The sequence below is a fragment of the Anomaloglossus baeobatrachus genome, chromosome 2 (genome assembly GCF_048569485.1).
Source record: "Anomaloglossus baeobatrachus isolate aAnoBae1 chromosome 2, aAnoBae1.hap1, whole genome shotgun sequence".
NCBI lineage: Eukaryota > Metazoa > Chordata > Amphibia > Anura > Aromobatidae > Anomaloglossus > Anomaloglossus baeobatrachus.
In genome coordinates this window covers 289888666-289903278 of record NC_134354.1, presented here as the reverse complement: position 1 = coordinate 289903278, position 14613 = coordinate 289888666, and the positions used below count along the sequence as shown (strand labels likewise).

The 14613-nt window shown below is 43.4% G+C and overlaps 1 protein-coding gene across 1 annotated transcript in view; it reads left to right on the top strand.

The window, feature by feature from the left end:
- The window catches only part of SHISA4 (shisa family member 4), a 93065-nt gene that overhangs the window by 40528 nt on the left and 37924 nt on the right, over window positions 1-14613 (top strand). Inside the window, exon 2 of the mRNA XM_075335845.1 lies at window positions 215-386. Within this exon, the coding sequence (XP_075191960.1) occupies window positions 215-386 (172 nt within the window). The remainder of the gene's footprint in view (window positions 1-214; window positions 387-14613) is intronic.

Below are 14613 nucleotides of genomic sequence, written 5' to 3'. Positions count from 1 at the left end.
CCAGACCTTTGACCTTATCTGACCTTTCGTTTGCCTTGTACCTTTGCTCTGATCCATTATCCTCCAGGTATTCTGACTTTGGACCATGACCTGACTACGCTTCTGTCTATCCCCTTAATCCTTGGTGTGCTTTCCTGGTATCTGACCCCGGAACTATTGAGTATTGTGATTCCGTTAAAATTAATACATAGTTTCTATTCTTTTTTTTTTTTAGTTTTGGGGGATGAAGACTGCATTGGATATCATGATCCTGGAGGTTTTTGGCGTCCCAAATTTGATTGTAGATTTGGTACATTTTGTTGTGGGAACTGTGAGCACAGATATTGCTGTATCGAACCTACTAAATTGATCACAGAAAGAATGCAAAAGAGCTGTCTTTTTATAAGGTGAGTTTTGGGTGTTTTATGATCCTTTAAGAGGTTTCACGCTACTAATTTAACCTTACTCTTATGACCTAACTCTTAATAATTTTTCTAATGTACTTCGATTACCTGCTTCTGAAAGCTCATGTCTTTGTGACTGCTATATTACTCTGTTGTGATGCAGCCACTGATACTTCTGATCTGAAACAGGAATCCGACAAATTAGGCAGTGCACATCAATGATGGGGATGGGGCTACCTTTAACAGGGCCGCCACTAGGAATTTCAGGGCCCCACACTGGCAAAATTTTGAGGCCCCTTTGGGACTCCACCCAGGCTCCACTACAGCTCCGCCTCCACCAATCAAACCTTTCAAAGCCTCACTGCCATTTTTGGAAAAACGTGTGTATATGTGTGTGTGTGTGTGTGTGTATATATGTATATACATACACACACACAGTCAAAAGTATTAGCACCCTCTACACCCCTTCTCTCCATAATATCTCTCCCACACTGCCCCATGTATATTATCCCCCCACACACAATGCCCCTCTGTATAATATCCCCACACACACTGCTCCACTGTATATCTGCCCCCCACACAGTGCTCCTCTGTATATCCACCCACACGCACCTCTCCTCTGTATAATATTCCCCAAACAGTGCTCCTCTGTAAATATCCCCCCACACACAATGCTCCTTTGTATAATATCTCCCACACACACACTGCTCCTGTATATAATTGTCACACTGCACTAGGAAGGTACTGAAGTTACTAGCAATGTAACTTCAGAGTACAGTTAGCAGGTCAACCAGCAGAGGGCAGCAGCATAGTCAACAAACCAAATCATCAGCAGAAGGTCAATATTGGTCACCAAAGAATAAGCAAAGAGAAGTCAGGTGGTATGCCAGGGGTCAGAGCCAAGATTTCACGTATATAGCAGGAGGGAGAGACTGAGCCGAAGTCACCAACAAAGCAAACTCGGAAGCCGGGCAGACAGGTAACCGACTGGGGTCGGAGTACACGGGTCGGGACAGAGACAGACAAACGAGATAGGACAAATATACAGACCGGGAAAGGGAGTCAGGGAAGAAGAACAAACTAATGGAGCAGGGGAACACGAGTCAGGACGAGGTAGTAGGGAGGCAGGACTGATTGGGTATTCACAGGAGCCAGAAACGAGCGCTGCAGAGCAAAACTATTACTGGCACCGGACGACAGGTGCAGCGCCAGGATATAGTGCTCTGCAACTGGGAATGAAGCTGCAAGACGTTAACCCCTTCATGTCCTGAACACCGCACACATGACAGCGCTGGCTCAGCAGCGGCTGAGCCAGGCCTGAATTATGAAAATAATATCCTCCACATGGACTGCTTCTCTGTGTAATATCTCCCCCACACACACTGCTCCTCTGTATAATATCCACCCCACACACTGCTCTGTATAATATCCCCCCCACACAGTGCTCCTGTGTATAATATCCCCCACACACACACTACCCCTCTGTATAATATACCTCACATACGCTTCCCCTCTGTATACTATCCCTTCACACAAGCTGCCCCTCTTTATATATATATCCTCCCACAAATTGATCCTATATATATTGCCCCACACACACTGCTCCTCTGTATGCTATCCCCCCCAACACACACTGCCCCTCTGTATAATATCCTCCTGGTATATATGTCCCCCTCTTGGGCCCATCCTGGTATATATGTCCCCATCCTGGTTTATTTGTCCCCTTCCTAGCATATATGTCCTCCTCCTGGTATATATGTCTCCATCCTAGGACCCTCCTGTTATATATGTCCCCATCTTGATTTAGTTGTCCCCATCCTGGAATATATGTCCTATCCTGGGTCCCCCTCCTAGTCACATTCTGGTATATATGTTTCCATCCTGGTTTCTGTCCGCTTCCTGGTATATATGTCGTCCTACTGGAATATACTGTATGTCTCCTTCCTGGGCTCTTCCTGGTAGATTTGTATGCCGCAAAAAGAAAAAAACCCAAAAACATTTTACTCACCCTCCCCGGCTGCCACGTTGCACGGTGTCCTAAGTCACGATGCATTTCTACTGGATGTGCGCCCTCCAACACACATCCAGCTGAAGGAAGACAAGGGCTGGGGTCAACAGGCCCCATCACCCCCCGACGATCGTCCCGCTCCTATCTTCAGCTTACCTGTCCCCGCTAGCTGCCACGTCCTTGCCATCTCTGCGGCTCTGTTACCTGCAGCAGTATGATGAGGTCACAGACTCAGAATGATAACCTGCTCACACTGCTGCACGCTGGGCCGTGGGTTGACACACTGGCATCCTGCTCTGCCCCACTGTCCTTGCCAGCATCACATCTAATTTGCATGCAATGCAAATTAGCCAGTGTAGTCACTGAAGCGACACTGCCGCCCCTCTGCTGGGACTGTGACTGGAACACGGTCAGGGGCCAGCTGGCAAATTTTAGCCTGGGGCAAGCACATACCGGTGGCCCACAAGTTTTGGGTACTCATCTTTAACCTGCTTTCCTGAGGCTGCTACATAAACAGCAGAGGTAGCAAGGCTTTAAAACGGTGATTGATGCAGTTCTCATATTGGGATCATAAACACATTAGCAATACCATAACATTATATTATAAATAGTTGTCAGTGTCAGACCCAGAAAATAATCATTCCAAATACAAATCTAGTAGTTCACAATACTTTAGTCAACACTGAGCAGACTCGATACATCACACTCTGTATACAGAAATATCTTCACCAAAGATCCAACACTTAATACATATATACAGAAATAGAACCAAGTGTACTACGTAGAAAAGGGAACAGAAATGAGCTTACTACAGAGATACGAGATCAGAACCGAGCTTACTACAGAGATATGAGAGCAGAACCGAGCTTACTACAGAGCTAAGGGAGCAGAACCAAGCTTACTACAGAGCTAAGGGAGCAGAACCAAGCTTACTACAGAGATATGGGAGCAGAACAGAGCTTACTATAGAGATAAGGGAGCAGAACTGAGCTTACTACAGAGATATGGGAGCAGAACTGAGCTTACTACAGAGATATGGGAACAGAACAGAGCTTACTACAGAGATATGGGAGCAGAACCGAGCTTACTGCAGAGATTCGGGAGCAGAACCAAGATTACTACAGAGATATGGGAGCAGAACTGAACTTACTATAGAGATATGAGAACAGAGCTTACTACAGAGATAAAGGAGTAGAACCAAGCTTATTACAGAGATACAGCAACAGAACCGAGCTTACTTCAAAGATATGGGAGCAGAACCGAGCTTACTACAGAGATACGAGATCAGAATATACAGTTAAAATATAATAAAATAATAAAAGAGAAAACGGGTATATGCTGCGCTTAAAAACCACTGATGCAGGATTAATGAAGAAATTTCTTTTTATTTCAGCATTCCAACGCGTTTCAGAGACAAGGACCGTCTCCTTCCTCAGGGAAAAAGAAATATTGTTGATTTCTTTTTCCCTGATGAAGGAGACGGTCCTTGTCTCTGAAACGCTGAAATAAAAAGAAATTTCTTCATTAATCCTGCATCAGTGGTTTTTAAGCGCGGCATATACCTGTTTTCTCTTTTATTATATTTTATCACTATTTTACGGGGCCGCTGCTTAAACCACGCGGACACTCACATGCGATTTAAGGAGTTGTGACTGGCACAACCCCATTAGGTGAGTGTACCTATTCCCTTCTTATCATTTCACGTTATATCGGGTAAGACCCTATTGCGCCTTTTGTCTCCCCACCTCTAGCATTTAGTATACAGTGCAATACACAGTACACAGGGTAGTATGTCTCTAGTATACAGTGCAATACACAGTACACAGGGTAACATGTCCCCTGTATACAGTGCAACACACAGTACACAGGGTAGTATGTCTCTACTATACAGTGCAATACACAGTACACAGGGTAATATGTCCCCAGTATACAGTGCAACACACAGTACACAGGGTAGTATGTCTCTACTATACAGTGCAATACACAGTACACAGGGTAGTATGTCTCTAGTATACAGTGCAATACACAGTACACAGGGTAGTATGTCTCTAGTATACAGTGCAATACACAGTACACAGGGTAATATGTCCCCAGTATACAGTGCAACACACAGTACACAGGGTAGTATGTCTCTACTATACAGTGCAATACACAGTACACAGGGTAGTATGTCTCTAGTATACAGTGCAACACACAGTACACAGGGTAGTATGTCTCTAGTATACAGTGCAATACACAGTACACAGGGTAATATGTCCCCACTATACAGTGCAACACACAGTACACAGGGTAGTATGTCTCTACTATACAGTGCAATACACAGTACACAGGGTAGTATGTCTCTAGTATACAGTGCAACACACAGTACACAGGGTAGTATGTCTCTAGTATACAGTGCAATACACAGTACACAGGGTAGTATGTCTCTAGTATACAGTGCAATACACAGTACACAGGGTAGTATGTCTCTAGTATACAGTGCAATACACAGTACACAGGGTAGTATGTCTCCTACTATACAGTGCAATACACAGTACACAGGGTAGTATGTCTCTAGTATACAGTGCAATACACAGTACACAGGGTAGTATGTCTCTAGTATACAGTGCAATACACAGTACACAGGGTAGTATGTCTCTAGTATACAGTGCAATACACAGTACACAGGGTAGTATGTCTCTAGTATACAGTGCAACACACAGTACACAGGGTAGTATGTCTCTACTATACAGTGCAATACACAGTACACAGGGTAGTATGTCTCTAGTATACAGTGCAATACACAGTACACAGGGTAGTATGTCTCTAGTATACAGTGCAATACACAGTACACAGGGTAATATGTCCCCAGTATACAGTGCAACACACAGTACACAGGGTAGTATGTCTCTACTATACAGTGCAATACACAGTACACAGGGTAGTATGTCTCTAGTATACAGTGCAACACACAGTACACAGGGTAGTATGTCTCTAGTATACAGTGCAATACACAGTACACAGGGTAATATGTCCCCACTATACAGTGCAACACACAGTACACAGGGTAGTATGTCTCTACTATACAGTGCAATACACAGTACACAGGGTAGTATGTCTCTAGTATACAGTGCAACACACAGTACACAGGGTAGTATGTCTCTAGTATACAGTGCAATACACAGTACACAGGGTAGTATGTCTCTAGTATACAGTGCAATACACAGTACACAGGGTAGTATGTCTCTAGTATACAGTGCAATACACAGTACACAGGGTAGTATGTCTCCTACTATACAGTGCAATACACAGTACACAGGGTAGTATGTCTCTAGTATACAGTGCAATACACAGTACACAGGGTAGTATGTCTCTAGTATACAGTGCAATACACAGTACACAGGGTAGTATGTCTCTAGTATACAGTGCAATACACAGTACACAGGGTAGTATGTCTCTAGTATACAGTGCAATACACAGTACACAGGGTAATATGTCCCCAGTATACAGTGCAATACACAGTACACAGGGTAATATGTCCCCTGTATACAGTGCAATACACAGTACACAGGGTAATATGTCCCCAGTATACAGTGCAACACACAGTACACAGGGTAATATGTCCCCAGTATACAGTGCAACACACAGTACACAGGGTAATATGTCCCCTGTATACAGTGCAGCACACATGGTAATATGTCCCCAGTATACAGTGCAATACACAGTACACAGGGTAATATGTCCCCAGTATACAGTGCAATACACAGTACACAGGGTAATATGTCCCCAGTATACAGTGCAATACACAGTACACAGGGTAATATGTCCCTAGTATACAGTGCAACACACAGTACACAGGGTAATATGTCCCCTGTATACAGTGCAGCACACATTGTAATATGTCCCCAGTATACAGTGCAATACACAGTACACAGGGTAATGTGTCCATAAAATACAGTGCAATACACAGTACACAGGGTAATATGTCCATAATATACAGTGCGACACACAGTACACAGGGTAATATGTCCCCTGTATACAGTGCAATACACAGTACACAGGGTAATATGTCCCCAGTATACAGTGCAGCACACATTGTAATATGTCCCCAGTATACAGTGCAATACACAGTACACAGGGTAATATGTCCATAACATACAGTGCAATACACAGTACACAGGGTAATATGTCCATAATATACAGTGCGACACACAGTACACAGGGTAATATGTCCATAATATACAGTGCAATACACAGTACACAGGGTAATATGTCCCCTGTATACAGTGCAATACACAGTACACAGGGTAATATGTCCATAATATACAGTGCAACACACAGTACACAGGGTAGTATGTCTCTACTATACAGTGCAATACACAGTACACAGGGTAGTATGTCTCTAGTATACAGTGCAATACACAGTACACAGGGTAGTATGTCTCTAGTATACAGTGCAATACACAGTACACAGGGTAGTATGTCTCTAGTATACAGTGCAATACACAGTACACAGGGTAGTATGTCTCTAGTATACAGTGCAATACACAGTACACAGGGTAGTATGTCTCCTACTATACAGTGCAATACACAGTACACAGGGTAGTATGTCTCTAGTATACAGTGCAATACACCGTACACAGGGTAGTATGTCTCTAGTATACAGTGCAATACACAGTACACAGGGTAATATGTCCCATGTATACAGTGCAACACACATGGTAATATGTCCCCAGTATACAGTGCAATACACAGTACACAGGGTAATATGTCCCCAGTATACAGTGCAACACACAGTACACAGGGTAATATGTCCCCTGTATACAGTGCAATACACAGTACACAGGGTAATATGTCCATAAAATACAGTGCAATACACAGTACACAGGGTAATATGTCCCCTGTATACAGTGCAGCACACATGGTAATATGTCCCCAGTATACAGTGCAATACACAGTACACAGGGTAATATGTCCCCAGTATACAGTGCAACACACAGTACACAGGGTAATATGTCCCCTGTATACAGTGCAATACACAGTACACAGGGTAATATGTCCATAAAATACAGTGCAATACACAGTACACAGGGTAATATGTCCCCTGTATACAGTGCAATACACAGTACACAGGGTAATATGTCCATAATATACAGTGCGACACACAGTACACAGGGTAATATGTCCATAAAATACAGTGCAATACACAGTACACAGGGTAACATGTCCATAATATACAGTGCAATACACAGTACACAGGGTAATATGTCCATAATATACAGTGCGACACACAGTACACAGGGTAATATGTCCCTAGCACTTAAAGGGAACCTGTTAGGTGCAATTGCACCCAGAACCCCGAGCAGTTCTGGATGTATATTAGTAATCCCTGCCTAACTGTCCTTGTATCTAGTAGCATAGATAAAGAGATTTTTGGAAAAAGTGTTTCTAAAGATCTGTATCATATGCTAATGAGCAAAGGGACTAGTTATAAGGGCGTTATTTCCATCGACTAGTCCGCCCTCTTAGCATGTTAGTACACCTACAGGGGCGTACTAAAATGCTATTGAATGCAGAATCACCAGCGGTGACCACTGTTCTGAATGCTGGGCCTCATTATTGTATGATAAAAAATCTTTAGAAATACTTTTTCTAAAGATTTCTTTATCTATTCTACTAAATACAGGGACAGTTAGGCAGGGATTAGCAATATGCACCAAGACGTGCTCGTGGTTCTGGCTGCATATTGGGCCTGACAGGTTCCCTTTAACAATAGACAGTGCAGCACATCTCCCCACAGGGTAAAGTGTAGCAGACCTCAGCCCCTCATAAATTACATAGCAACAAACCCCAAGCCCCGTATAATAGACATGTCTCAGGACCCCCCAGCCCCATATAATAGACATGACTCACACACCCCCAGCCCCATATAATAGATATAGATATATATTGTGTTACTTTGCCATCCCTAAATAATTGTTCCAATACAGTTAGAAATGATATAAATAACTAAGGGGGGGCTTTATAAAATATATTTGGACTATATATACTGGCAAGAACGGAGTACCAAAGAACCTATACACACAAAACTACTCAAAAGAACACAATTTATATCAAAATATAATTTATTGGAAATGTTACTAAGATATGAAAAATATATTGCATTAATTGCAAATGGCCACAAGGTGGCACTATAACCACGTGATACAGAGAATAGTTACAATAAATGAATGTATGCTTATCCAGAAAATACAAATAAATATAAATATTGTCAATATAATTATAAATATAGTAATACTATTGCACGCTATACCATTTAGGATGTCAAAATATAGTTATATATACTATGTACAGATAATTTATGAAATTTGATAATAAAAGTCTTTTTACTTAATATACTAGTTCCAAAATTGATATATACTGGTACTGACTATCTCAAGATAATAATATATATCAAATTAATAATTTGAGAGACCAGATAATTTAGTACAAAATGACCAGAGACATTGGAAACTGCATACTGTATAATAGCAGCACCAGGTTATATTAAATAATACTATTATGTAAAAAAGAGCCAAAGCTAGTACTACAACCAATAGAATACATATCTCAGAGGTGAAAGTACATAGGTATAGCGATGTCAACTGACAGCAAGATATGTATATAATACTGTGGAAATGTAAGGATATGGCAATATTATCCCCAAATTGCTGGAGAGACTAAAAGTATGTCAATGCTATATATTAATGCAAATTGCATAGGAAAGTACAGAAAAAGTCACTCCGGGGTGCCATGATGGTATAATATGAATACAAACAAGTGAAAATGTAGTGTACTACCTGTATCCACGTGGAACCACTGTCAATTCCCTACGCCCGTTTCGGCGCAGTGCCTTCTTCCGGGGAAGTCCATATAATAGGTATGGCTCAGAACCCCAGCCCCATATAATAGGTATGGCTCAGACCCTCCAGCCCCATATAATAGATATGGCTCAGAGACCCCCCAGCCCCATATAATAGATATGGCTCAGACCCCCTGAGCCCCATATTATAGCTATGGCTCAGACCCCCTCAGCTCCATATAATAGGTATGGCTCAGACCCCCCAACCTCTTTAAAGCATACATAGCTACAGACCCTCTATTGGCCCTCCACCCAGTCCACCACAGTGCACAGTATAGCAGACCCAGACCACTGTCACCAGCTATCACAACACATTCATCTTACCAGCCTCTGACTGGCCAGGAGCTCTGTGTCTAGGACAGAAACCATGAACCACAGCACAGAAGGAGGAGGGGGCGGAGCCTGCAGTGAACCCCGCAGTTCCTGGTCTGGAGAGCAGAGAAGATGCCGAGAATCCTCTTCACGCAGATGACCTGTGCACCAGGACCTGCCAGGCACTAAGAACAAGAATGAGATCTCATCACCGCCATACATTTACAGACAAAAAAACCCATTTACCTGTGGTCAAACATTTCTGTACTTCAGGACACCACATAAACCACATTATACAGTTAGGTCCAGAAATATTTGGACAGTGACACAAGTTTTGTTATTTTAGCTGTTTACAAAAACATGTTCAGAAATACAATTATATATATAATATGGGCTGAAAGTGCACACTCCCAGCTGCAATATGAGAGTTTTCACATCCAAATCAGAGAAAGGGTTTAGGAATCATAGCTCTGTAATGCATAGCCTCCTCTTTTTCAAGGGACCAAAAGTAATTGGACAAGGGACACTAAGGGCTGCAATTAACTCTGAAGGCGTCTCCCTCGTTAACCTGTGATCAATGAAGTAGTTAAAAGGTCTGGGGTTGATTACAGGTGTGTGGTTTTGCATTTGGAAGCTGTTGCTGTGACCAGACAAAATGCGGTCTAAGGAACTCTCAATTGCGGTGAAGCAGAACATCCTGAGGCTGAAAAAAAAGAAAAAATCCATCAGAGAGATAGCAGACATGCTTGGAGTAGCAAAATCAACAGTCGGGTACATTCTGAGAAAAAAGGAATTGACTTGTGAGCTTGGGAACTCAAAAAGGCCTGGGCGTCCACGGATGACAACAGTGGTGGATGATCGCCGCATACTTTCTTTGGTGAAGAAGAACCCGTTCACAACATCAACTGAAGTCCAGAACACTCTCAGTGAAGTAGGTGTATCTGTCTCTAAGTCAATAGTAAAGAGAAGACTTCATGAAAGTAAATACAAAGGGTTCACATCTAGATGCAAACCATTCATCAATTCCAAAAATAGACAGGCCAGAGTTAAATTTGCTGAAAAACACCTCATGAAGCCAGCTCAGTTCTGGAAAAGTATTCTATGGACAGATGAGACAAAGATCAACCTGTACCAGAATGATGGGAAGAAAAAAGTTTGGAGAAGAAAGGGAACGGCACATGATCCAAGTCACACCACATCCTCTGTAAAACATAGTGGAGGCAACGTGATGGCATGGGCATGCATGGCTTTCAATGGCACTGGGTCACTTGTGTTTATTGATGACATAACAGCAGACAAGTGTAGCCGGATGAATTCTGAAATGTACCGGTATATACTTTCAGCCCAGATTCAGCCAAATGCCGCAATGTTGATCGGACGGCGCTTCATAGCACAGATGGACAATGACCCCAAGCATACAGCCAAAGCTACCCAGGAGTTCATGAGTGCAAAAAAAGTGGAACATTCTGCAATGGCCAAGTCAATCACCAGATCTTAACACAATTGAGCATGCATTTCACTTGCTCAAATCCAGACTTAAGACGGAAAGACCCACAAACAAGCAAGACCTGAAGGCTGAGGCTGTAAAGGCCTGGCAAAGCATTAAGAAGGAGGAAACCCAGCGTTTGGTGATGTCCATGGGTTCCAGACTTAAGGCAGTGATTGCCTCCAAAGGATTCGCAACAAAATATTGAAAATAAAAATATTTTGTTTGGGTTTGGTTTATTTGTCCAATTACTTTTGACCTCCTAAAATGTGGAGTGTTTGTAAAGAAATGTGTACAATTCCTACAATTTCTATCAGATATTTTTGTTCAAACCTTCAAATTAAACGTTACAATCTGCAGTTGAATTCTGTTGTAGAGGTTTCATTTCAAATCCAATGTGGTGGCATGCAGAGCCCAACTCGCGAAAATTGTGTCACTGTCCAAATATTTCTGAACCTAACTGTAGTTGTCATATTAAAAGGCAACTTCAGATCACAAAATCATTGCAGGGTCTGGGAATACAAATTCATTACAATGTTTGACTCTGTTCACACAGGACTCAACCTTTTAGGAGGATTTATGACTCCTTACAAAATCGGAGTTGTCTGCTCCAGAGACTGAGGGTCCCAGGCCTCTGATCCTACATGGATATTGGGACAATAAAACTTTCAAACCACTAATCAAGCTAATTAAGCTTCTTAAGATTCTCTCTCTAAGCACAGTGTTTGTTTATTAAATGTCCTTTTATTATACCATCTCTCTGCTCTGTTTGTGTATATATTTGTGTTTCTTCAGATATTTTGTCATACCATGCCTGATGAAGAGACCTGAGATGTCTTGAAAACTTGCTTTGTAACATCCTCTTACTTTTTTTTTCCAATTTAAAGTTTTATTGGTTTTCAAAGGAAAGAGTACAACAACATTGCAAACCATTGAATACAATTTTGATAAACAAGGAGCCATCACGGCGGCTAAAGGCCACAGGCTCAGTAATCTTTACAACTGTCGTTGAGGAAATAATCAAACAACATGACTTACTAATAGAGAACAAGAAACCAAAGTAAAGGTAAAGAAGGATGAACAAGGAAAAGAGTAGATCAGAAGTGGGTGGGGGAGACAAGAGGGGGAGAACCGTAGGGGGAAAGATGTGGATAGGAGTATGTTGGCCGAGGCTGGCGTCCCGTCTGTTGGGCGTGAACCTGAAAAGAATGCAAATGACTATGGAAGGTGTGGCTAGCTGAGAGTCTTATTTACTGAGGGTCAACGAGGGCAAGAAACCTTGGGTCAGAGAGAAAAGATTCCCACTGATACCATTTAGAGGAGGCTTCCACTAGCTGGCCTCGCGATTGAGCCATTACCATCTCCATGCGGTGTATTACATTTACTTCTGTCGCCCATTCCTCTATGGACGGGGGGGTAGGGTCTTTCCAATGTCGTGGGATTACTGTCTTGGCGGCCTGGAGTAGATGTCCGGTAAGAGACTTTTTATACACCTTTTCTGGTATTTTAAACATAAACAATAGGGCTGCCTCGGGGCGACTGGGGACTAAGATCCCTGTGACCTCCTGGATGCCCACCAGCACCTTGCTCCAGAAGGCCGCCAAGCTCGGACAGTACCACCAGATATGGGCCATGGTACCTCCCTGTGCTCCGCACCGCCAGCATGTGTCAGGGATTTCGGGGCACCACTTATGAAGGGATGACGGGACCTTGTACCACCTGGAGAGAATTTTGTAGCAAGTCTCTTGCATTCTCGTTGCAACCGCTGACTTGTGGGTCAGGCGGAAGCATCGTTCCCATTGATCCCTGGAGAATGTCTGGCCGAGCTCTGCCTCCCAAGCAGTACAGAAGCGAGGAAGTGGTGTTTCTGCTGCTGCTGTCAAGATCCCATAAATCCTTGATATTGCATGTCTAGTGTCGGGTATCCCTGTACAGATAAGTTCAAAAGGGGTTGGGGATGAGGGACAAGTTAGGTCTAGCCCCTGCGTGGTTATGAAGTGTTTAAGTTGGGCATATTCAAAGTAGAACCGCATTTTGAAGTCTCTCTGCCCCACAATGTCCGGAAGTGGGAGAAGAACCCCTTCTGGTGCCACCTGTCCCAGTCTCAGGGGGTTCTGTTTTGAGCTTCCCAAAAAGTTATTAGACGATGCCCCTGGTAAAAAGTCAGGGTTATCCGTCAGTGGCATGAGGGGTCCCTGAGTCTGGAGCAGGCGCTTAATCCGTGGCATTGAGTGTACTGATTGTAATGTTTGTTTAGTGGTGTAGGACATTCCTATCTTATGTTTGGTAAGAAGTGGCCAGTTCCATGGCATGGATAGAATAGATAAGGGGCACAGGTCGTGTGCCAGGCGGACCCAGAGCTTCGATCCAGAGTTATGTAAGAGGTCTAAGACCCTTGCATGGGCAGCAGCCAGATAATAACGCCGACAGTCAGGCAGCCCCACCCCTCCCGCCCCCTTGGTCCTAGTTAGGACATTCCTCCCGAGTCGGGACCGTCCCTTGGACCACACAAATTGATTAAACAGGCGCTGTAACTTTACCCAATACGACGCCGGAACATATACCGGGACCGTCTGGAGTAAGTAGAGCAGTCTGGGCAGGGCTGTCATCCTGAGGGCACTGATCCTACCGAACCATGAGAGGGTGCCTCTATGCCATACAGTCAGGTCCCTCTCGAGTTTGGAGAGAAAGTTTTGAAAATTAAGCTGGAAAAGTCTGGTTACATCAGATGGGATAGTGATACCTAGGTAGCCGATACTGCCGTGTGGTGGCCATTTGAAGGGGAAGTTTGGTTTTATAGCATCTACTGTTGCTTGGGAAAGTGATATGTTTAGGGCTTCAGATTTGTCAAGGTTGATTTTAAAATTGGACCATTTGCTAAAACGATTGAGTTCACGCATTAAGGATGGAAGGGAAGTGAGTGGGTTTTGCACATAAATAAGTAGGTCATCCGCGAAGGCGGCGCATTTATATTCTTGAGTGGCAACTTTAATCCCCCGTATGTCGGGGTTAAGCCGGATGGCCGACAACAGATGCTCCATGACTAAGATATAGAGCAATGGGGATAGGGGGCATCCCTGTCGAGTCCCGTTATGGATATCAAAGGGACTCGACAGGGTGCCATTAATCTTTAGACGCGCGGTCGGGGAACAGTATAAGGCCAAAATTTTAGATGAGAAGGTTGGACCAAAACCAACATGGGACAAAGTCTGAGAAATAGAATGCCAGGAAATTCTATCGAATGCCTTTTCGGCGTCTAACGATAACATCATCACGGGGATTTTTTGGGTGTGAGCATGTTGGACCAGGTCTAGGGTTTTTAGGGTGTTGTCCCTTGCTTCCCTACCAGGAACGAATCCTGCTTGGTCCAAGTGCACCAGATCTGGCAAAAGGGGATTGAGTCTGTTTGCAAGAAGCTTAGCATAGATCTTCAAATCCACATTGAGCAACGATATTGGTCTGAAGCTGCTACATGCGGTAGGGTCTTTACCAGGTTTTCGGAGCAAAGCCACATGAGCTGTCGTGGAGTGGGGAGGGAATGGGG